The sequence below is a fragment of the Toxotes jaculatrix genome, chromosome 6 (genome assembly GCF_017976425.1).
Source record: "Toxotes jaculatrix isolate fToxJac2 chromosome 6, fToxJac2.pri, whole genome shotgun sequence".
Lineage (NCBI taxonomy): Eukaryota > Metazoa > Chordata > Actinopteri > Toxotidae > Toxotes > Toxotes jaculatrix.
The window spans coordinates 17,684,015-17,707,328 of record NC_054399.1 but is presented as its reverse complement, the minus strand read 5'-3'; the positions used below and the strand labels follow the sequence as shown (position 1 = coordinate 17,707,328).

Here is a 23,314-nt window from a genome sequence, read left to right as displayed (position 1 = left end):
TCAATAAGTATGTAGTTTAAGTCTGTTCAGTCTGAGCCTAATGTTACTAAATGGACGTTGGAGTAGGCACACTGAAAATGCTTTCAAAAACAAATATCCTGTACTCAAAGATAACTTGTAGGCTAAAATGGGTACATAAAGGTGAATTATACCAGGTATAGTTGTATTTAAATTTGACATTAGGGAGCAGATTCTGTGTGATTTTAAGGTGGCGCTTCATTAGAAATTCAATGGAAATCTGGATAAACTGTTACATGCAAGAGCCAAGAGCAACAAAAAGCAGAGTCTACACTGAAAACAACCAGTAACATAAATAGAAGATAGTGAAGATGGATGGAAAGGTTTGGGACAAATATTTGATTTTGTTTTTTTTTTTTCTTTTTTCTAGGAAATGACTCCACTTCCGAGCTCTAAGACAATGGTGTTGTTTCAGGCTGACAGTACCCACTGAATAGTAAGACAGTAAGACTGACTCTCATTTACTGGTACAGTAGGATGACTCAGTTTCTTGCCTGTTGATTTATGTGAAGATGGATGTGCAGGGAGAACAAGTTTATACACGGCGATATGAAGAATCTCTGATATGGATTCTGGCGAATGGAACATAATCTTATAAGAAATATATGATTTTATGTATGTCTTATAAGACAGTATGAAGCTAAACTAATTTTTTGCAACTGTTTGCAAGTCTGGTTCAAGTCCAGTTCAGGTCTCAAATCAATCAGTTAAGTGCTAGTCAAGTGTCAGGTCATTGAGTCCAGTCTAAGTCTGCTGTTAATGTTTTTTTTTACATAACTGAGAGCAAGTTCTTACAAAACATAACGCTATAAATTAAATATTTACGCTTCTATGTAAAGCCTGCCTGATGACACCTTCTTTATTTTTTATTTATCTAATATTTTACAAGATGCAAGTTAAATCTTCTGGGACTCAGGGGTTATGTCAATGCATTCTTGCTGGTCAGGGTTAGGGTTAGTTGTGAATTAGGGTTAGGGTTAGTTAGTTGTTCAGTTGTGTGACTATTACACTGGTATATAAGTATTTAGCATTTACAGTAAGACTTAGATAGAACATCTCAGAGTGCTAAGGTATAATTACTCTATACCATGACAGGAAATGTCTTGAATGTAGTCTCCACACCCTAAGCTTGCGGGGAGAAACTGTTCTGTAGCTCTGAGATATATTGTGGCGATAGTGACTTTTAAAATTTAAAATCAATTTATTTTAACTTTTAAAATAAATTGATACATTAAAGTCGGAAAACTGATTCAAATAACTTTCCAATAATGACTGCAACATCCCAGTAATAACTGAATTTGTGAGTTTAGACAGCAGTAAGTCTTCCAGCCAGAGCGACCATACAGGTCGTTTGTCCCTACTCCCTGAGGCAACCCAATATCGGGTTAGCGCCACTACAGGGGCAGGTGTACTGGACCTTTGTTTTCATGGTTATTGTATAAACATGCGGTTGAGCTTATGGGACAGAGAACGGTTTTATTAGGTTTAGCCACGAAAAAAATTTTGGTTATGTTTAGAAAAAGATTGTTGTTTGGGTTAAACTAAGCACTTCATTAAGGTTTGAGAACTTTCATTATCATGGTTACAATACCCAGTTTTAACCTAGAAATCTAAATGTCTAGGTTAAAACTACACATGCAGCATTTCAAGGCAACTGGAGTGAAGTCACTTAAATGCTGTTTAAATAATAGCCATGTATGATCTAGATGTCTGAAGAAAACTTTGTTGATGTATTTTGAACCATCTATCCAGTGTATGTGATTACTGGGATGTCTTTCTTTTACAGTAACTGCTGAGTTATACTATATTTTAAGCACTAGTCTCTTCTTTCCTGAACAAGCTAGAATACAAAAAAAGGTCTGTTAAAGATCTGTGCTTTCTAAAGGAGAGGGCCATAGAGTGTCACAGACAGGGAGAAAAAGCATTCTTATACTTTGAATTAATCTCTTCCTTCCTGTGTGTTATGGTGAAGGGAAACCAGGTTGTCAGGTTGTGCAAACAGAGGTGCCATGGTAACACCTCCTGTTTGTCCTAGTGTGTCGCCAAGGTTTAAACATTATTTTTTCAACACACACTTGAATTGGATTTTGTTATGTTATTAAATGAGCAATTCTGCTAATGTTAACGGCGTTGGGGCTTGAACATTCAAGGATAAAAACGGTCTTTTTCACTACTATATAAGTGCTGCTTCTTGACAAAGTTCCTCAGAGTTTAACGTTTTCCAACAACTCTTGCAAATGTTCGAGACTGAAGGAAAAACAAGAGATGCCTGGGTCAGACAGTGGATCCTAAAAAGAGGCTTCTGTCAAACCAGTCAGCTCAGTGAAATGAGCCAGAGCTCTGAAATACCCCAGAAGGATTGATGAACTGATTGAGTGATCCCATCAGACCGGGCAAAAATAGAAGATGAATTTTATGTTCCAAAGATTGCAGCAAGATTTCCCTACATGAGTCTGCAGCAGAAATATCTAAAAATAGTTTAATTACCAGAGCTAGTCTAAACACTCACGCACTGAAGCAGACATTTCTGAATCTATGTGAACTTGTAAGAAGAAGAAAGAAGAAAATCAAATAAGAAATAAAGTCAATAATGTCACCACTATGAATCACTAGTTCTGCTCTGAACATCAACAATCTGTTTGTCTGAACATATCTGTTTGTCTTTGTGTTTATGTTTACCCAGAATGATAATGTTTAAAGATGCTCAACTCCTGCTTCACTTCACATGATGCAATACAAAGATACTGCCACACCATCCAAACGCACCGCCCTGAATATTGATTACATCAGTATGAAATGATCAACACCAGAAATTTGATTTTATTTAATAGTTTCTCACAAAAGGAGCCATTACTGGTTTCAATGATTTGCACTCTTTGTAATACAGAGTGACAGTGGGCTATGCACGAATTAGAGTTATATCCAGGTATCTACTGCTGTGCAATCACTGTTTACTTTCATTCATCCACAGTTCACAGTTTGCACTGAAATGTGTTACTGAAAGAGCTACAGATTGCTGGGTCCCTCTTCAGCTTCCTTAACGCAGTCTTTAATATCATCAATCTCTAGCAGCATCAGAAACTTCGTCACAGGAAGTCCAAGCTGACCAATCACAGTCATTGTGGTTTCCATGTGGTATTTCTGAAGCTCTGATGTTTAGTTACATTTTTAAGGGGGAAGGCTCTAAAGCTACACTTTAACCCCTTAAAGATCACCGCAACAACATGTTTATATAATTCAAATATTCTAAACTAAACACAAGATGCTTTCTAATTCACTGAGATGTCAGTTGCCAGCATGTGTTTGATGGAGTTCTAGTTTCCACATTACTCTAAAGGAAGTTATATGTAGGACCGTGATTGGCTTCCAAACTAGTTGTGACGTCACAAAATCATGCTTTTAGTTTAACCTGAGACTTAAGATGAACACACAGAAAGTTTTCCCCTTCAGCATATAAATGTGAAAACAGCCTTCTAATGTCAAACTCTGCGCACACATCATTCTGCACAGCCTGGCTCAAACATCTGAGTGAAGCAATAATAAGCAAAAACCATTTTGGGGTAAAACTTTGTTGCTTCCCACTGCCCCAAAATTAAGATTTACTGTTATGCTGCATCAATTTTACTGAAAGTTTTACTGAACCCTATATCCTTTCTTCTCCCGCCCTGCGAAACACACAAATGAAAACCTCATGAACCTCTAGAATAATGCCCTCTAGCCATCTAGCAGATGCTCTCATTCAAAATTATTTACAGTCTAAATTACACAGCCCTCATGTCACATGAGGAAACACAAAGCAGAACTGGCCAAAGGTGTGATGACGATAGTTATGATGAAGGAACAGGGGCTATGGGCGGCTCGCAAATGTGTGTGCATGTGTTTGTATGTGTGTGGAAGTGCGTGGGTGAAGTGAGAGATTGCATAGAGCAGAGTGTGAGAGACTGATGGGCATTCATTTGAACTGAAACAGAGGAACTGAAATCTTGTAACTCGGTAGAAGGTAGCAAAGACTTAGCGACTGCTTTAAAAATCATGGGTTGGTAAAGGTACAGTCCCTGGTCTGTACAGTCAGGCCACTCGCAGTCGCATCCCAGGCCCTGGCTTCTCAGGGGACTGGGGGAACCACGAGACTAAACATAAAGTAATTTAATCTAGCTCCATCTTTACAAGGCACAAGCGTAAAATGCTGCCCACGCATTGACAAATCAGCATTAGATGCTGCAATCTAATGATGTAATGTAAAATATCAGTCACAGTCATTTGCTGAAGCATGTGTTTGAATGCAGGACATTTACTTTAGTATACTGTAAAATCCCTGCATAATCCATCAATATTATCACTTATTATAATCCTTGTCATTAACTTAACTAACATAATCACCACAGGCATCCTCGAACACACGTCACAGCAGCGGCGGCTAATTTCAACTTTTGACTTGGTCACAAATTGAAAGCCCCACATAACCAAGACTGACACGCTTACAAGTCCTTGCCGCATTTTTCTGTGTATCCATCTCCATAACAACATATTATACTGTAGGTTAAGTGCACTGCAAAAAAAATACTGCTGAACCACAAACAGCACAGCACCCCACCCATGGGCAAGCATGCACAGAACACTGTTATTCTAAGTCCAGGAAAGGCAAATGGGTCACCAAAGCAAAAAGAAATCTTGTTTCAAATGCTGACAGCGATTTAACATGTAACAAAACATAAGATGAAGCGAAAGAGCAGCCTCAGGTCAGTTTTTGTTCAGTTACATGGTGTTGGATTGAAAATTCTTGCATTCTCAAACAGATGCGGACGACGTTTTGGGCCAGTTTAGGTTTAATTTTGCCAACAGCTGTGACTCAAAATCTCTATTTAAGCTACATTGTTTTTGGTCTAGTGCCCATGCAATTACAATCATATTACAGGCATCGTTGCCCTTCTTCTTCACCCTATGTTGTCTACTGCACAGATAGTACCATTAAAAGGCTGTGAGTACATCTGATTTTTTTTTTTTGTTGTTTGTTGGTACACTCTGTCTCAACCAGTGTTTCCAGAGTTTTACAAATGAGGTTTTGACATTAAGCATTCATATTTATACATAGAAAATCTCTATATATATCCTACTCCAGAAATTTTTGCTTGAAAATAATACTGGTCTGCAATTATGTGATGTAACTAGTCACGAAGGCTTAAACTAAAAAGGGACCTAGCAGCAAGGAAAACATAAAAAGGAGCTGTGATCTTTGCCATTATGCCATAGGAATCCAGGTCACTGTCCAAATATTTGGTTAAGCCCATCTCTCTGGGAGATTATCTGTTCTAGCAGGACACGTGAGAAACAATCCTGGCATGGGACACAGTATACACAGTATATAGGCTAATTCATGCACACCCACATACCATAAATGGCACTGGGCAGCTGCATGTGTGTAAATATGTTGCAGGCAAAAGCACATACAATAGATTCTCAATGCACACACCAGTGTGAGGAAGAGGTCATGGAGTAATTACCCCCCAGCGCTCACGTGGGTCTTGTCTACCTGTCTAATGACTGAAACATGCAGCACAGTACAGTAAGCCATCTGTGTACTTCTGCTTTCTCCTGTATAGTCCAGTACTTTCCACAGGAAACCCTCAGTTACAGAGGTGGAACCCACCCAACCAGAGGTGGGTGCCTGATGTCTCCAGAACTCACCGTCTCCAGACATCCATGATTACAAAGTGGATTGTGCCATTAGGGCTATTTTGTTTTAAAAGATACAAGACAAACATTTACCAATATGTTTACGCATGATGAGAAAACTACTGGTAAATAACAGCTCATGTGACACCATAATTCACGAAATTGCTTTGTAAACTATGGTATGATGTTGGGCATTTTATTAAACTGCTGTAGCATCACTCTGAGGACATTATTCCAGCTTTATTAGGGCATCCATGCTTGATTTTGTTGTGTTCTTCACATTGTTTTCCTTGCTCTGCTCTCATCCCCTAAAACATGCGACGGTCTAAGCAAACAGCCTGATGTGTCTCCAGCTGAGCCAGAATACCCACAGTCCTCCTGGGACAAGACCCAGCCTAGTTTTTCACACTGGTTTATTTCTTCACTGACTCAGACATTCAAAAAAGGTCTGCAATCAACATCAGTGGTGCTCATTTCCTACTTTATTTGCTAATTTTCACTTTCAAATAAGGCTGTAGAGCTGAATGAAAGCCTTATTTCAAAGAAATTCTCAGTTCAGGAATGGACCATTACAGTTGTAAACCACTATCACTACATCCTCCATCACAATCAACAAGGAAAGACTGTGTGTTTTACAGTGGATGTAGTGTGTGTCTTATCACAACCGATCAAAGTGGAAAATAAATAGTCAGATTATGGAAGTGAGATAAGACACACTATACCACAGTGCGTGTTTCTTACTTCAGGCACTAAACAAACAGCTGGAGGTTGAGTCTTGTTTTATTATATAAGTCATAGCACAAAAATCATGAATTCAAGATTATTTAAGTAGGAAAAATGTATTCCATAATCCATGAGTTATTCCACAACTTTAATAATAACATAATGAAGTTTTAATCCAATGATAACTTTCAAGATAATCAAATAATTGTCCTGTATGATATTCAATGTATATTTTAGAAAACAATATCAATAATGTAGTTAAGTTAACCCCTAAAGTTTCTGTTTTCCTAGAATGACATACTGTACTGTATATTTGTATTTACCTCTGCTTTCTGATCTTATAAGTAAATATACTCAGTGACAACAGAGTAGATTGTATGACCTTTCAAAGTTACTGTATGGCTGTCTGGATTTTCAGCTGGCTAACATCCCAACCAGGCCTTCTTGTGGTCTCTTTTGTATAATCTGTTTAAATCTCTGCGTGTCACATCCAGTCTACCAAAACTCTCACCGTTTCCCACCTCATTCCCTCCTTTCATGTCTGGCCTCCACTGACATGTTGTATGCTGCTTTAAAAATATGTTAGCATGAAATTTGTTGTTTTTTGTTTTTTTTAATAAGAGCACTTTGAGGCAGAAAGACCACAACAGCAATTACATTACATTCTTGAAGTGTCAGCCCTCCCAAATTCCAGAAGAAAAAAAAAATCATAGTTTCTCACCCTGGTTGAGCTGTGTTTCAATACTTCTACATAGGTGTACATAGGAAAGTGTGGTCTTTTTGTACTTGGGATGAGCAGACCTTTGTGACTCTTTATAGCAAAGCCATGCCCACTGAAGACCCCCCCGTCACAGGCTGCACACTGTACTGACTCACTGTGTGACTTCAACTAAAGAGTGATGTTCTCTTCTCTAACTGTATCCAGTATTTCACAAGAAAAAAAGCGAAGATTAGGAAAACATTAAGATTTTTTTTTTCTTTCCTAGCTTGTTAATCATCTTGCAACTCCTCAGATTTACCTTGCATTCCCCCAACCTCCAGCTTGGAAACCACTGTTTTAGGTTAACGTGTTGGCTCTGGTAGCTATCCCCTGTAATTATTGTACTGAAGGAGTAACACTGGTATTATTGGAGGTTCAGAAGAAAAACTAATATGGTCAGACAAGAAATCCTGCTTGGCAACAGAGTCAAATTTAAGAGATGCTAAAGGCTGAGACGTTTTGGTTTTTTTTAGATATATCCTTCGGGCCGTCTGGCTGTCATTGCACCACAGAGTCTAGACTATAAACACACTGTGAATAAAAGCAGTCATGATAATATACAAATTCATCTCAACACTTTTAGACTGATTTGCATGGCAAACCACTTGACTCTCTGTCACGCAACCTATTCAAAACATTTCTCTGCAAAACTCTTGCACCCCCAAAAAACCATTAAACCAACAACAAGTTGGATTTTCTCACAGAAACATGTGACAGTGCATGTAACCACATTCCGGCTAGGGATTACTATAATGATGAGAAGCACATGAGAGGATTGCTTAATGTATGTGAAATAGGAAGCAAAACTACACATGGATAAGATACACATTCAGCAAGGGGAGGAGGAGTTTAGAGACTCTGAGAAATACTACCAGACAAGCCAAGACTGAGCTGAAACAAAACAATGTTAAATGGGAGAAATCAGTTCATCAGTTGGACACTAAGAGGTAAGTGAGAAGCTGTAAAATGTCAACCTCAAATCAGCCGAAAACTGACGACAGATCAAACAACGCAAGGACGAAATTCAAAGCAAAGGAATCTCTTTCTGTTCAAGTGTGACACAGAATGACAGCATGAAACGTGTGATCCGTGTGTCCTAACCTGTGAGCATGGCCATGGTTGGCGGCGTGGAGTTTCCTGATGACTTCCTCACTGAAGTCAAAATGAACCCTTCCTCTGGCACAAGGTGAACGCCGGTACATGGCCCCGACAAGCACATGCACTCATGCACTCATGCACACACTACCCAGCACACACCATCACATATGTTACCACAAACACACGTCAGCTATAGGACAACCAGAGTGTTAGTAACAAAAGTGCCACATGTCACATCCCACCATACGCACACACACTCTACAAGCCAGCACTATTAGTGATGACTGCACTGTAGCATGCAACTCACACGCACAGAGAACCATCAAATGTGTCTTACAATTACTACAAAACAAGCACTGTCATACACACACACACGGACACACACGGACACACACACCTCACCTCTTATAAACAGCAATGCATCACTCATTCAGGCTTCACAGTCATACATTTACATGGCTGTTAAAAAAGTTACTCAGCAGATTATCCATGAGACATCCCCTCCTTGGCACAAGTAAAAGCAACAAACAGGTATCCAAACACCTTGATCCACACACTTGATCTCACATCACACACAGCAGCAACATAAGCAGCAGTCCATACGTCACACCAAGGAACTCTTGAAGCCCTTGTTCACACTCTGACACTCTGACACTCTCCACTCTCTCTCTGTGCTCTGTTTGCAGACTCTTGTCTTCGTCACAGGCTATACTTCCTCCCCATGGTGGGTATGTGTGTCTGTGTGTGTGTGTGTGTGTGTGTGTGTGTGTGTGCATACTACTGTATGTGTGTGTGTTTGAAGCTCTGTTCCCTTCAGCGCAGCCCAGCAGAGTAAGGAGGAACATCCAAGTTCTGGAGTGGAGTCACTGGAGTGGAGTCATAATCCAACCATCAGTTACAGCCTTGTTAGCTTCAACTAAGCTAGCATGTGTAGAAAATAGCATACCAGCTACACTCATGGTTACTCAACATGCAAACCAACAATATGTGTAACTTCTGTGCTGTACAGATTATGATGGCTTATGAGAGTTCATTTTTCATGAAAGGCTCAGTATTCTGAGCCTTTTTGATGTGTTTAAAGTTGGCAAAAATGTGCCTCAAAAAAAAAAGAAAAAAAACTAAAGTCACATTCACACTGATACATGTGTTTTGGCCAGAGATTTCTGAATTTTGTTGCAGACAATGAGGATCACAAGATTTGAATGTGAAAATTAGTTTCCTGTTTTTCTTGGGCTTTTTATAGTTTTGTTTGAAAATGTTTAGACATCACTCTGGTTCAGGCTTGTAGAAATTTATGATGGCTTGTAAGCCAATGCAGGCTGCACAGAGTCGTAGGGATGCCAAAAACAGTAACACTTTACAGGAACACCAATAATTTAGCATTTATAAACAGCATATAAACATTTACTAAATGGTTAATAAGACATAAAGTAGTTGTGGAGGCAACAACAACAGACTACAGCTGTAATATAAACCATCATTGTAGGAGAAGGTATTGTTCCTGACAAAAACATTAATGAACACTTAAAAATGTCCTTACACATACAAAAAGTTTATTTTTACAGTTTGTACTGGATCAGAAACCAACATGGAGAACAAAAAGGTGAGTTTGGATTCACTGTTGTTCTCGCAACCTGGTCTACCTTAACTGTCAGTGTGTGTCTGTGTGAGAAAGAGGTACCATCTGGCACCAGCACAGGGGGCCACAGTGCCTGATGACACTGTACAATACTGTAAATATGATGCCCAAGCCCTCAAATCACAGTAACTGTCATGACAGTTATGTAATAAATGGCAACACATACAATAATGACTGCAGACATATGCAGTCCATCTATTAAACAGCATTAGTTTTAGCTAGGCATATTTAATTAACTGCCAACTAAGTGTAAGATAGAAGAGCAAAAAGTTAGTAACATTTGACTGTATTTAAAGCTATTGTACTGTCCAGGTTTGTGCAACATTTTTACCATAAGAAGCTTTTGTCAAATACTTAGTTATTTTAGAAAAATTAAAACTAAATGACAAAAAAGCTGCTTTTGGTCACTAGGGGACATGTAACCTGTTATACCCAAGAACTTTATTTCTGAGAATATGATAAGGAAATAATCAAATAAGTCAACTATTTTATTTTCCTTTTTTTATATTATTTTCCTTTTTTTTTTATCCCAACAGAGAACTGTCATCATGTACAGTGCAGTGTCTCTTAATATGCAAATCAAACATCAGATTGTACTGATGATATCAGTAAAGCCTTTTTTTTCCTTTTTCTTTTCATTCTTCAAAATAAGCAAACAGTTAGCTACAGTATAACTACATGAGAAGAAAAAGAAAAAACGTGATAGTCAGTAACTTTATTTTGTGTCTTTATTCTTTTTTCATGCCATCTGATTTTGGTCACAGAGAATTGCTGACCTTGAAATCACCACAACAAGCTGTCAAAGGCCCAGGAAACATTTTATCAACATAAAAAATCTGATAAATTTGATCACAGAAATAATTTTATTTAGCTTCACTTTTGAAGCATAATTCTTTTAATATATCAATATTTTATTTTATTTTATGCATTAATTATGTGTATCTTTTCCTATCATTCATCTGATATCTCATTTATTACCTTTTATGTCTTGTTGCTTTGGTTAAGAGTAAAAACAACTTTGATTACAGTTTTGGGTTATATTTCCAGGAAGTGAAAATATTTCCTTTGATCCCCTGAACTTTGTAAAGAACAAAGTGATAAGATGTTTATATTTCTATTACTGTAAAAGTAGAAATTCATTCTGGGAAAGATGACATTTGGGTGTGTGAGTAACTCAATCCCATTTCTCAGGACTTCCTTTAATAGCAGTCATGAAACTACGGGGAAATATTTCTAAATGACAATGGGAGGAGTTACTTATAACTACCATCAAGACAGGACAAGTAAGCCTGCTCGTCATTTATTTGGACATGATTCAGAAAAATGTCACATAACACCAACTCTTCAAAAAACACATGAGGGGAGGAGTAGGATCACAGAAACCAAAAGTAAATCAGTGCTACGTTCCCACACTCCAGCTCGCCCCACTGCTTCACAATACACACAAAGATGAGAAATGGGAGAAGGGGAAGATGTGGTAGCCTCAGGGCTGTATGTATCCTAAGCAACAATGGCAAAAGCATGCCTCATTAATGACCTCCCCAGGCTTAACCATAGAAGAAGAAGATATAGAAATAGCTCCTCCTTGCACTATAATGACATTCCTCTATGGTACACTGTGGTAACTGCTACAGATCCTGAAAACAGACTTTGAAGTAATCGTGGCTGTAAATGTAAGTGTGTGAGGCGAAAAATATAGTTGGAGCAAGTGCAACTGAAATGTGAGGGGAAGAAGGGAATCTATTTGTCTTCTTTTTCTCAGATTTTCACTGTAAATGTAAAAAAGTAGACAGATCGTGATTGTTCTTACAACAGAACAAACCATTAAGTTTCTTTTTTTAGATCATTTTAATTTAATTAGCCTAAATATGCAATTTTTTTTCCTTTAAGAAAGCCCTCTCTATTTAATCTAATTCAGTGGGCTTACATAATTTAGTGGCATCACGTAGTCATATCACTCTAAAATTAGAGACACCTCTGAGCTCATGACTCAGTTTGTAAAACTCATTCACAGCAGACCCTAAAATGATAAAATCAGCAAAGTACTCATTTAAATAAAGTATGTTTTTCTACTTTCTAAATGGAGCTGATGCACTGTGGTATAGCACTTGGTAAGGTTAATAAGAGCGCCTTGAACAGCTGAATAAATAGTGAATGATAAACAATGTACACTGGCAAAAAGACTGTCTTTATAAGGTTTGGTCCTGCTATGTTTCATTTGTTCATCCCTTAAAATTAATCAGATATAAAACAAACATTATGCCCAGACACAGTGGCATTTCAATAAACAAAAACCTTAGTGACATAACAAATACTTCCGTACACAGCACCAGTTCCAATTATAGTGCGTAACTATGTATTATTGTATTACATGTTGATGAAACCAAACCACAGCCACTGTGAGACTATTCTTCCTTTATTCTTCTTACAGTTCTCATATTACATTAAAGACTATTCTGTATTTTAGCCTATTGGTTATTCTTGCCCTCACAACCCAATACAGCTCTCAGGTTTCATAGATAAAACAGGCTTAGGTTGAAGTATGAACATCAGAGGGCACCATTTCATTCCACAGAAAAAGGAAACTAGTTTTTCAGATTCACGTCCACAAGATGGCACTGTTTAACTATGTTATACTGCCGTGAGTTAGACAGGCCATGAAGCTCACACTTACAGGATGTGGCATGCAAGATGTGCCACCAGATGAGCCATGCCCTATGGAAAGCACTCAGAGCTGGTAGTAAACAGGACATGAGCATAGTTCCTTCAAATGTTATTTCATGTTGGATCAAAATGACAGAGATAATGGTTGCCGTAAAGAAGCCACAAAGGTATGGTGACAACGTGATGAGAGCATGTGATAAACGTATATTTGTGAATTACAATGATAGCAGGGTACGCTTTGAATACCAAGTCAAGAGGATGCTGGGAAAAGTCAATACAATACATGTGCGCAAACTCTTAATTACACGACAGCAATCTCTTCAATGCTGAAAGTTTGGTTGATGCATTTTAACTTACATTTATTGATGGATGCTGATGCAATTTGCATTTATCATTTATCTTATGGTTGAACATTGTTTTAGAAGACAATGCATGGTTATAATTATAGCACAAAACCTATAAATGCAGAGTAACATTTAACATTTTGTTAAGCTTTACCAGGGTTTCACATAGAAACAGAGAACCATTATTAAACATCGATCGGGCATCCATTTGATGGCTTAAGAGTAAACCAAAACCACAAGAGGAAACAAAAAAAAAAAAAAAGTGTCTCGGTGTGCTGAAATCAGAGATTGCAAATAAAATCTCTAATGTATTTGACAGGACCTGACAAGCACAGCATCACGTTTGACATGAAAGCTGTCTCTCTTATACAAACACACACACAATCGCATTAAATCAGGATCAAACAACAGGCATGATCCCTGAAAGCTATTTAAATATAAACTCTAAAAAGAGAGAAAGGGAGTAAAGATGCAGATAATCAGAGTTCAGAGGGTCAAACTGACAGAGAGAAGTTTATCAAAATAGTGACAGACTAAAGGAAGGAAAGAGATGGAATACGTGACCTGCCTTTTAGGAGTGGGAAAAATAGACCTATATGAGAATCAGAACTGTTATCCTCTAAGGGTGTGTGTTCACACAAATTCCACAGATTGATTCTCATCCATTGGTAACATATGATCTCCTCTAATCATGCTACATCAATAAAAATGGAGAACACAGGAATATGTGCTGGGAATGCACAGTGGAGTCAAGTGTAGCTAAATAAATTCCGAAGGAGGACGAAAAAATTAATTCAACTAGCCTGATCTTCAGTGTGACACTGATTACTCTCATGCGATGTCCATCTTAACAACTCATCTTTGACCCTCAAAGAATGTGAGGATCTTGGGTGAGTGGCACAATGGCTTTCAGATCAAATAACAAGAACAGTTGTTATGAATTTATATTGTTCCTAAAAATGGCCTGGGGGCTTCTTCAGCTGAGAAACAGACATTGTATGTGGCATTGTGGGGGAAAGATCCAGAATCTTACAGTTTTGGACCAAATTTCAATCAAGCCACTTCACCCTTTTAAGAACTCTGAATAAGCAAGGACTGAATACAGACTCTAAAATGCCCCAACACCAAGTGTGCACTGATGCTGACTTACAATATTCTGCTCTCCAAAACAGAAATATTCCCAAACCCAAGGGTTGGGAACCCCATAGAGGTCTCCATGGTAAATTTCAGGGGGGTGCAAAATGGTTACAGGGTTAAGAAGGAAAAAACAAAACATTTCTGTCACACAATTTTTTTCTTCATTTTACCTCTGAAACAATCTGAGAGGAATGTCACTTAACTCATGTCCTTAATGAGCTTAAAATCTGTGGATCACAAGTGGAAATTGTTTTAAGGGGTCACCGCTCAAAAAGGTTGAGAACCACTAATATAGTGCTTTTGCAGAAACAGCAAGACAGCAATCGACACTACAGTTCAGTAAGCAAAGTCTATTGGTCACAGCTATGGACGGTGACCATTGCTTTCTCCCTGCTCCTGGTCAAGAGTGGCGGGGCAACCCACAGTTTAAGCATATATTTATATAACCTTCAACTTAGTAAGGAGTGTCCTCCACAGATGTGAGTGTGACTTTATGTGGAGTGACACTTGGTAGTGTAGTGCTACTGGGGAGGACCCTGTTTGGGAAAAGTCTCCTGTCTACATGCCACTTTCATTGAGCTGGTGACAGTGATTTTAGCACAGTGATAAAATGACCCTGATATGATTGAGTGAAGAGAAGAGAAGAGAAGAGAAGAGAAGAGAAGAGAAGAGAAGAGAAGGGGAAAGAAGAGAAAGAATTAGAACTATTTGGGGAAAACCAAGGGATTGAGTTTAGGATAAAGAGAAAGGCACCAGATATGAAAAATAAGAGGAAGAAACAGCCCCAAAATAAATATTAAGTCCAAGTACAAGCTGCCACATTTGATTTTCAAATAAAGAGAGAATTTAAGATCAGCAGGTGTCTGTCTTGCTGGTCTTGCCACAACAGAGCTTTCTCTCCTCAAACCTCTTTCTCTCTGTATAAATCTAATTCCCCTCTGAAAAACAGGGCACTGCCGTCAGTCCCCCTGTGATTAACCTAATCCCCTAGTCGCAGAGTAGCTCTCTTTTCAGAGCCGACATCATACCGTATTTGACGTCAGCAGCACTCATGCTGTTATAACCTGGGGCCATACTCCAAAAAAATGTGTGAATTTTAAGCAGAACGTAACTCCACTACCAAACATGTACTACCAGCAAAATCCTAAAAGCCAAAGGTGGAAGAAGATCCACACTACAACATAGCTTGACTATAAGAACATTAGTGCCTGTGCAATAACATTGCACCAAGTGAATCTCAGAAGAATTTCTGTCATTTGACACAAGTAAATGTGCCTCCACTGTATTTGGGGTGACAGTGAATTGTGAGAAGGCATAAAACAGTGACTCAGTCTCAGTCACTGATTATCACTGATCACTGAAAATTTGTTGCTGAGACCTGTATTTGTAAACCACCAAATTTAAACTCAAGCTTAAAATAAAGCAAGTTTAGATTTTTTTTTTAGTAGATAAGGTCTACAAACATGAGCTCATCTTTACAGAAAGATACCTTAACTACCTACACCTTCACTCACTGATTACATTTTACCAAGTAACTTGTCCAACACTAGTGGTAACATTGTTTTGCCATGAAAATGTTTTTGTTTTCTGTTTATGACGGGTTGTGACGTCTGGACTCAATAATCTAATGTCTCAGTGAAAATCATGTCAGCACATGTAGCATCTGGTCCTGCTCTGTCAAAACAAAAACACTATTCACTCACACAAAGGAGTTTTTTTCACATCCCTAATGGTCATCTCAATTATTTAGAGCTACAACGTATACACTGCCAAAGGAAACCTAATTGCAATTGTCGCTGTTGTATTTCAGTGACACATTATATTATAGTCTACTGTTTTTTTTTCCCCATAAGTTCAAACAATGATGTGCTTCTGTGTGTGATAGTGAGCATATTTAAGGTTAAGAACATGGTCGATGACTCGTGTTTAGGGTTAAAGGGCTTGATCCTGACATAAGAACAGGGAATCAGGTAACAAAGCTCACATGTGTCAAGTTTTCTCTTGCTGGTTCTTGCCTTTCTACCTCTAAACGTAGCACCTTTTTATCTGGTCCATCTCCACCTGTCAGGCTACAAGATCCGTAGGAGTGCAATCCAAAAAGTGGTTCAAAACAATGACTCACTTTTGGTTCATAGATCAAGGAGAGTGAATGAGGGAAATTTCACCAAATAACTAAACTGGTAGCTCTAAACACACTACACTTGTTCAGAACATGTATAAGAGGTTCTTTTTTGAATCAGCACATAAACTAAGCTTGGGTTGTATTCATAATACTGTATATGTCAATTTTTTGCACAAAAGTACATTTTAGTGACTACTACTGCTGTTTTAGGCTAGGTTTAGGCTGAATACCAATAACATATTAATTCTACTGGATGAGCCTTTACAGAATTGCATGAAATTAGGTTAGGTGCCGCTGAAAGCCCCTGAGAGGAAATGTTTCTCCTGTTGATGAAACCCTGTAATCTCACATTTCACTAAGAAAACCTGAGAAGCAGAACCCCACTTACAGCAGAGCTTAGGCAAGCTTACAGAATATTCATACTCACAGAGCACTCTTTAAATGTGTTATTTATATCCCCATTAAGCACTGTAAACACACGTATGGAGAGAAATTGGTGTGATTAAGTAAAGATGCACATTAGTGAGTGGTGAAAGTGCAACTGATGAGGAGAGAGAAAGAGAGATAGAAAGTCAGGAGAGTAAAGACAGCAGAGCCTGAGTGATACTAGACTGCCATGATATACCGACAACATATATACCGATATGTATATATGATAGGACATTATCAACCGATAAATCAGATAATAACAGATAAATTGGTCCGACTCTGAAAGGCAGAGGAAATTAAACAGGTCAATTTTCATTCCACGCCTCTCCTCCTTTGCACTTCTGGTTACATTGTTGCAGCTAAAAGTGTTATCAGTGTTTCCAGCATCAACCTACACAGAGTACACCACTGAGCTATCACTACAAAGCACCAAGTTTAATGAGAATAACACAAGAGAATGTGTGTCCTCTCACAGCAATTATATTCATATGCCAAAGAGCATGCACACACATACATCAGCACAGGCTCAATAGCCTAAATATCCAATCTTAAAAACTTAACAAAATGACTTTTTGTTGCCTAAATTTAACCACAGACAGGAGTCAAGATGCAAACTCCAGTGCATGTAGCACTTCATTCAGTAAAAAAAATGTTGCCTCTGACCATAATCCAGGCATCAATTAAAGCTGTCACCACAAGATTAATTGGGAAAAAAATTAGCTATATATAAAGGGTTGCATAGGGTGAACAGAACACATACACTCAAACTGACGCACACTGACACTCGTCCACAACCACACGCACATTGTGAAGGGCAACAGTGACAAAGCTGGGTCCCCACTTTTCCTTTTTCTTCACATACCAAACCCAGGAGTGTCGACGATAGCAGAAAGGGCTAACGGTTACTTCCAGACTGGATGACATCGCTGTCATGGTCTTGATTACCAATGGCATCAAAAATCTTTCTTGTTTGTTTATTGTTCTCTGAAAGTCTCAGCTCAGGAACTTACTTTATTTGATTCATCGATGATGAAAGAGTGACTGGTATTAACAAACCAATCTTCTTAAGAAGGAGCCGACACAAAGATGTAGCATCTTGGAATCCCACTGCGGACCATCACAGGACAGTTTCAGAAATTCACCAGGATAATCTCAGCATCCGTCACTTGGAAACTACTCAGGGTTTCAGTAAAGCGGCAGGTGGTAGCAGCTCAGACTGGTCACAGAATAACACCCTCCATGCTCATTCCAATCACCTCTAAGACGCGGCACGCCAGCAATTTTCAGCAAATAAGATTGAGCAGAACGTGGGTTTCAGCCAATTTAAAAACAATCCTCACTCTGTCATTCAGGGAACAGCAGAATATTTGCAGCGTTGTCCAGTCTTCACAGTTAAAGACTAGCTCACAGAAAAACCAAGACCAGACAAAATACTACAATCTGAAAAAACAGGCAGAAAAATTACACTGTGTTCGCTACATGAAAGCACTTATAATCCAACACAGTGCTGATCACAGCATCTGTTCCATGCCAGTTTTCTTTTCCAGAGCCATGTTTCATGTCCCTGTTCCACTGAAATTGATGCTGTTCCTCTGTCTTGTCTCTGCCTCAGTTCAGGTCTGCTCGTCCACGTACAGGTCACATTTCATGGATGATCTTTGATCCCCCAGCCCAGAGTAATGTATATATTTGCATGGGACACCACAACTACTTAACAATCTGGCTTTCTTGGCAACAAGCACAACTTTCATTTACAAAATTAGTCGCACTTAAGTTTTGTGACGGAATATAGCTCCAAACAAAGATAAATTTTAATTTCTGAATTCAGGAGATAGTCTCACTCAAAAACTCAGCCAGTAAATACCAGTAGGAAGTCCCACTCCATCTCTCTTTTTTCTCTACTCGAACTACAAGCAAAGCTCCCGATCTAGTGGGGAACAACTTTAATCTAATCAAGAGATGGTACAGTTGATTATCACATAGTGATGCCTCAATGCTGTGACAAGCTGCTGTAAGACATTTCTTATCTGCTTCCACGAAAGAGCAAGGAGGCACCATCAATTTTTAAGTGGCTGCAACTGTATAGGTCTTCAACTACAGTAGCTATTTCACCTTAGCCTCCTGGAAAATGAACAACCCATCATCAGCTACATATCTATTTAAAATACTTATACCATCAGCTGTGGTCTTTCTATTCAAATAATAGCCCAACAATGAAGTAATCCCCTCCTTTGGGAAGAACATGCAAAAAGAATCACATTCTCATTGGTTTCCCTTCTCGTATTACCTGATCACTTCCTTCATAGCACTCTCTGTGTCACAACAGCCATGTCTGCCTCACTGTACTTGCTGATTGTACCTACATGGGGTCAGATTACACAGGGCAGAGGCACACACAGGTACGAAGCGATAAGGACTACAGCAACAACTCAAGCCCTCATCAAGACACACAATCCTCGCATTTGAAAGCAGCACACACATCGAGAACAGCACATTTCAAAAAGCCAGCGCTGCTCACTGATGTGCAGCTTGACACTTGAGACTGTGTGTATCAAATAGCATTCAGCAAACACAAACAACTGCAGCTGAATACAAAATCTGTTTTTACACTGGCGTCCACTTTGCTTTCTCCATTCAAAGTGCCTCCATGAAACAGCATGTGAAACTGCCTAGCAACAAGTGGGTTCGAAAGCGCTTGACTCATGGCTCCATGTGGTCGGCCATTGTTTGCCTGTTCGAAAGTGGTAATTTTTCTCTGCATTCAGTATATGGTGGGCACAGGAAATTGTTCTCTGAGAATATTTTCTATGGACAGAACAGGAAACGATTTTTCTTATTATATTGGAGAAACTGCTAGTTTTGGTTGGAAACAATTATTACAGCCCTGCAATGGAGAGACAGACTTTATATATAGATACACGCTCTCATTAATCTCTCATCTTCTTCTATATATCAGACCAATCATTAATCATTTATCAACTGTCAATCAAGTGCTTGGACTGGAACTTGTTTTGAGAGTGAGCAGTGTTACCTCCTTGAAGGTTTAATTCCCACAGTTTAATGAATAAAAGAGTGTTCAGTTTATTATTTGGAAGTAATCAAAATAAAGACTTTGCAACTGACTAAGATGGCTTAAAAAAAAAAAAAATCTACATAACGAATGTGTTTCACAAATGAAAAAAAAAAACCCCAAACAAACACTGTTGTATTCAATATTTTAGGATTGTTAAAATTAAGAGAAAGAGACAGGGGTCTCGTCTCCTAATTTAAAGCTCCACAGAGCAACAAATCTAAGAGTCACCGGTACTGTAAATCCACTGAGAATCTATGTCAAGTCTCTGTGCACATTTTAGTCTCTTTATTTCATTATTTGGATTATCCAGCCTACACTGTATGGCTGAGTCTTGCAGCTCAACCTCAACCTGCTGTTTCTCCCAAACAAACTCAGACAAGATGTGGCTATGCCCTACGTACGAGGAACACAGCAGCAGAGAGTTGAAGTAAACAAGTGGCTGATGGAGTAATCTGGACATTTAGGGGCTAAAGATCCTGATATCTTTCCCAGGAGTTGTTGGAGAGCAAATCGAACCTTAAAACGACCCCATGTAACTTGCAGCTGAACAGCTGTCGCTAAGGGCACAACAATATCTGTCTAAAATGAGCTAACGTAAGCTAATATTGAACTGTGAAACCAAAGCTCCAGAGTATACTAAACTGAGCTATGGTGCATTTTACTGCCTATCAGTTCAACTTAATTTGTAAGAGTAATAACATGCTTTAAATGTTTTTCTTTAAACTGTTATAGGTCTTACTTTAAACTGAATCATATTAAACTTACACTAATTGGGTGGCCAGAAACACATGATGATGATGACAATGTTGTCCTGTGTCTGTTGGACGTGTGAGTAAGAAAGTTTTGTAACATTTAAGTTACAACTTACAACGGGGAAACAGACAAAAGCACTGAGGTGAGAGATATTTCCATGGCAACGTTAATAAGCCCGACTCCACCAATGAGATGTGACCTTATAGTAAGCCCAAGGATTCATAATACAACTGAGACAATGACTTGACAGCATTTTCCTAACATGCCTTGCTTTAAAGCAATGACAGCTTTATAGTAATACTTTTGTATAACTACAGCTGACACAAAAATACAAAACATCTTTTTACCTGTCTGAATTAATTTTAACTTGTTAATTGTGCAGATAATATAGTTTGCCTATGATGTCTATGATGTCTTAGTCTTGCAAGTGTAAAACACACAAGTAGTCCACAGTAATGTAATTATCAGCATAAGCCTTTCAACCCTTCATGAGGTGAAGAGAAAATCTCACCATCAGGCAATTCAGTTCAACAAAATTCAGACACCTGGACCATCCTGGTGCCTAAATTCAGACACCTGCAACATGTGTAAGAAAACTATGGTGTGGTGTATAGTGTACAGTATATACTGCATGATGAAATATATCATGCAAAACAGCATAGGGAAGGCAGGAGTAAATGATCTGCAGAACACCGAGTAAGTTGGTTTAAGGATGCTCAAAGCAGCTGGATTACTTGATGACTTAAATTAAGCCATATTTTTGGAGTGAATGTTGGCTGGCCATGAGGAAGTGAAAGTGGAAAGGATTTAGTCTTGGAGAAGACAAACCAGGCAGTGTTGTGATGAGGGATTAGCTGGTAGAGAGCTGTGGAAATGAAGATTGGCGTGAATGACTAATTGGCTGGATGGTGAACAAAGCAGGCAAGAACCGAAAAAACAACAGTTCAAACCAAATTAGTGAACAAGAGAATGCCAAATGTGATCACTATCCCTCTGCTTTGGTTACGTCTGGCTCTGTCCAACCTGATGTGACTCCCTTAAAATTTTTTTGTTTTGTTTTTTTTTTTGCATAACTGGTATTGCAGTTTGTTTAATTTCAATAAGAAGGAAATTATTACAAAATTATGAGCCTGTAAAATAAAGTCTCGCCCACCCTTCTACCCTGTATTTATTCAAATTGAGAACATCAGTAAGTATCTGTTTACCAGAGCATGTTTCAGCATTTCAAAGAGACAGATTAAAGAAATTCTCTATTCACCAGCACATAATTTAATGGAAGCCCAGACTCTGGTTCGCTGTTAGATGGAAGGATTTGCTGAATGATCATTTCTGGAAAATACAAAGCTCCAGCAGATTTAAATGCACCACTTAGGCCAAAAATGATTCCCATTTTTATTTCTATCTTTATAAATAGTGTATTAAAGCTTGAAAAGGAAATTTAATGCTGGCCCTTTTTAATATCTGAGCAAATGCTACTGCAGTGCAAATCAAGTCAGCGCATATAAATACCAGTATTAATGTGGAAATTAGCTGCTTTCCCAGTTAAGGTATTATTTATGATATGAGACTCCCTTCATATTACTGCTGTTAGGTCAAATATGAAAAGGAAAAGGGGAAAAAAAAAAAAGATGCTGCTCAGCTTGCTGCCACAACCACCACTGTGGCTGCCAATGCATGTCACAGCTCACCACCACCGCGGCATTGACCTGTGGGCTCTATTTCATCACTGTTCCCCACAGGGGGCCGCATTGATCTCACTTTCGCTGGCTTTAAATTACGCTTGGCAGGGAGCAACACAAAACCCTTCGGCTCAACACCAAACAAAATCTATGCTTTTATTCCTTCCCAATTAAAATGTTCTGTCAATATATAAAACGCCTTAGTGCAGTGCACTGAATGTGCAAAACATTAAGAAAACATATGAACATAAATGGGTGTCTTTTATTGATCTCCCTTTTTTTTGGAGAAGGTAAAGATAAAGAAGCTAGTTAGAGAAGGATTTAGCTTCAACTATATATTTGATATCAGGAATATGTCAGATAATTAGTATAAAAATCTAATTTTCCAAATTGAAATTGTCTCCTATACCTTGAAACTGGAATTACAACAAAGTCTTGATGCACTGTCTTGACATACAAACCAGACATAACGTGAACACTCATGTACAACACAAATGCCACAAAGGCTATAACTGACATCACCACAACTCAACAATGTACAATGTAATTATCATTGAGGCCCCTTATGGGTCTACGCTTGTATCACCTAACATATACAATCTCTAAGTGTGTGTGCACACAGCTCTTTACACATGTACCAAGTGTGTGCGTTTGTGTGTCAGTCCATCTGTGTCTACGCAAGTCTGTGCACGCGTAGGCATGTGTGGTCTCACAAAGTGTGTGCGTATATCAGTGTGTGACAGCGTGACGCACATAGTTACTAGCAAACATTGCCGTCTGGTTGCCATGGCCGACGGTTTCAACAAAGCCGAGCTTCAAATAGCTTCCTGTATCTCCTTCCCATCTCTGTCTCCCCTTTTTTTTCCTTCTTCTTTTTTTCTCACCCCCTTTTTTCTTTTCTGTTGGAGAGCTTTTTTCATTGTTATTGGGCTGATCTCTCCTCTTCCTCTGTTCTATTTTCCATTTGCCTTTCTTTTGTCAGCCTTCCATTTTCACCCTTGAGAAAAATGCTGTTTATCCCCAGTTTATCCTCCATTTTCATAAGTTACCATTTCATGCTATTGTCTTATTTTCTATCATTATCTCTAGTATCAGTTTGCGCATTGTAAGTAGCTGCACTCCTTACCTGTGTCTATCTTTGTCAGTGAAATGAACAGTGTATCATGTGATGGCTTCCAACCACGGCTCTTAGCCTATTTTTA

General features: G+C 38.6%; 1 protein-coding gene across 2 annotated transcripts in view; it reads right to left on the bottom strand.

Moving 5' to 3' along the window:
* pde4ba (phosphodiesterase 4B, cAMP-specific a) overlaps positions 1 to 23,314 on the bottom strand; it is a 117,459-nt gene that overhangs the window by 62,069 nt on the left and 32,076 nt on the right. Inside the window, exon 1 of one of the 2 annotated variants that reach the window (XM_041039616.1) lies at positions 8,276 to 8,909. The exons of the other annotated variant lie outside the window; for it this stretch is intronic. Within the exon in view, the coding sequence (XP_040895550.1) occupies positions 8,276 to 8,376 (101 nt within the window). The 5' untranslated portion in view covers positions 8,377 to 8,909. Of the gene's footprint in view, positions 1 to 8,275; positions 8,910 to 23,314 lie in introns of those variants that run through there. 2 annotated transcript variants of the gene reach the window in all.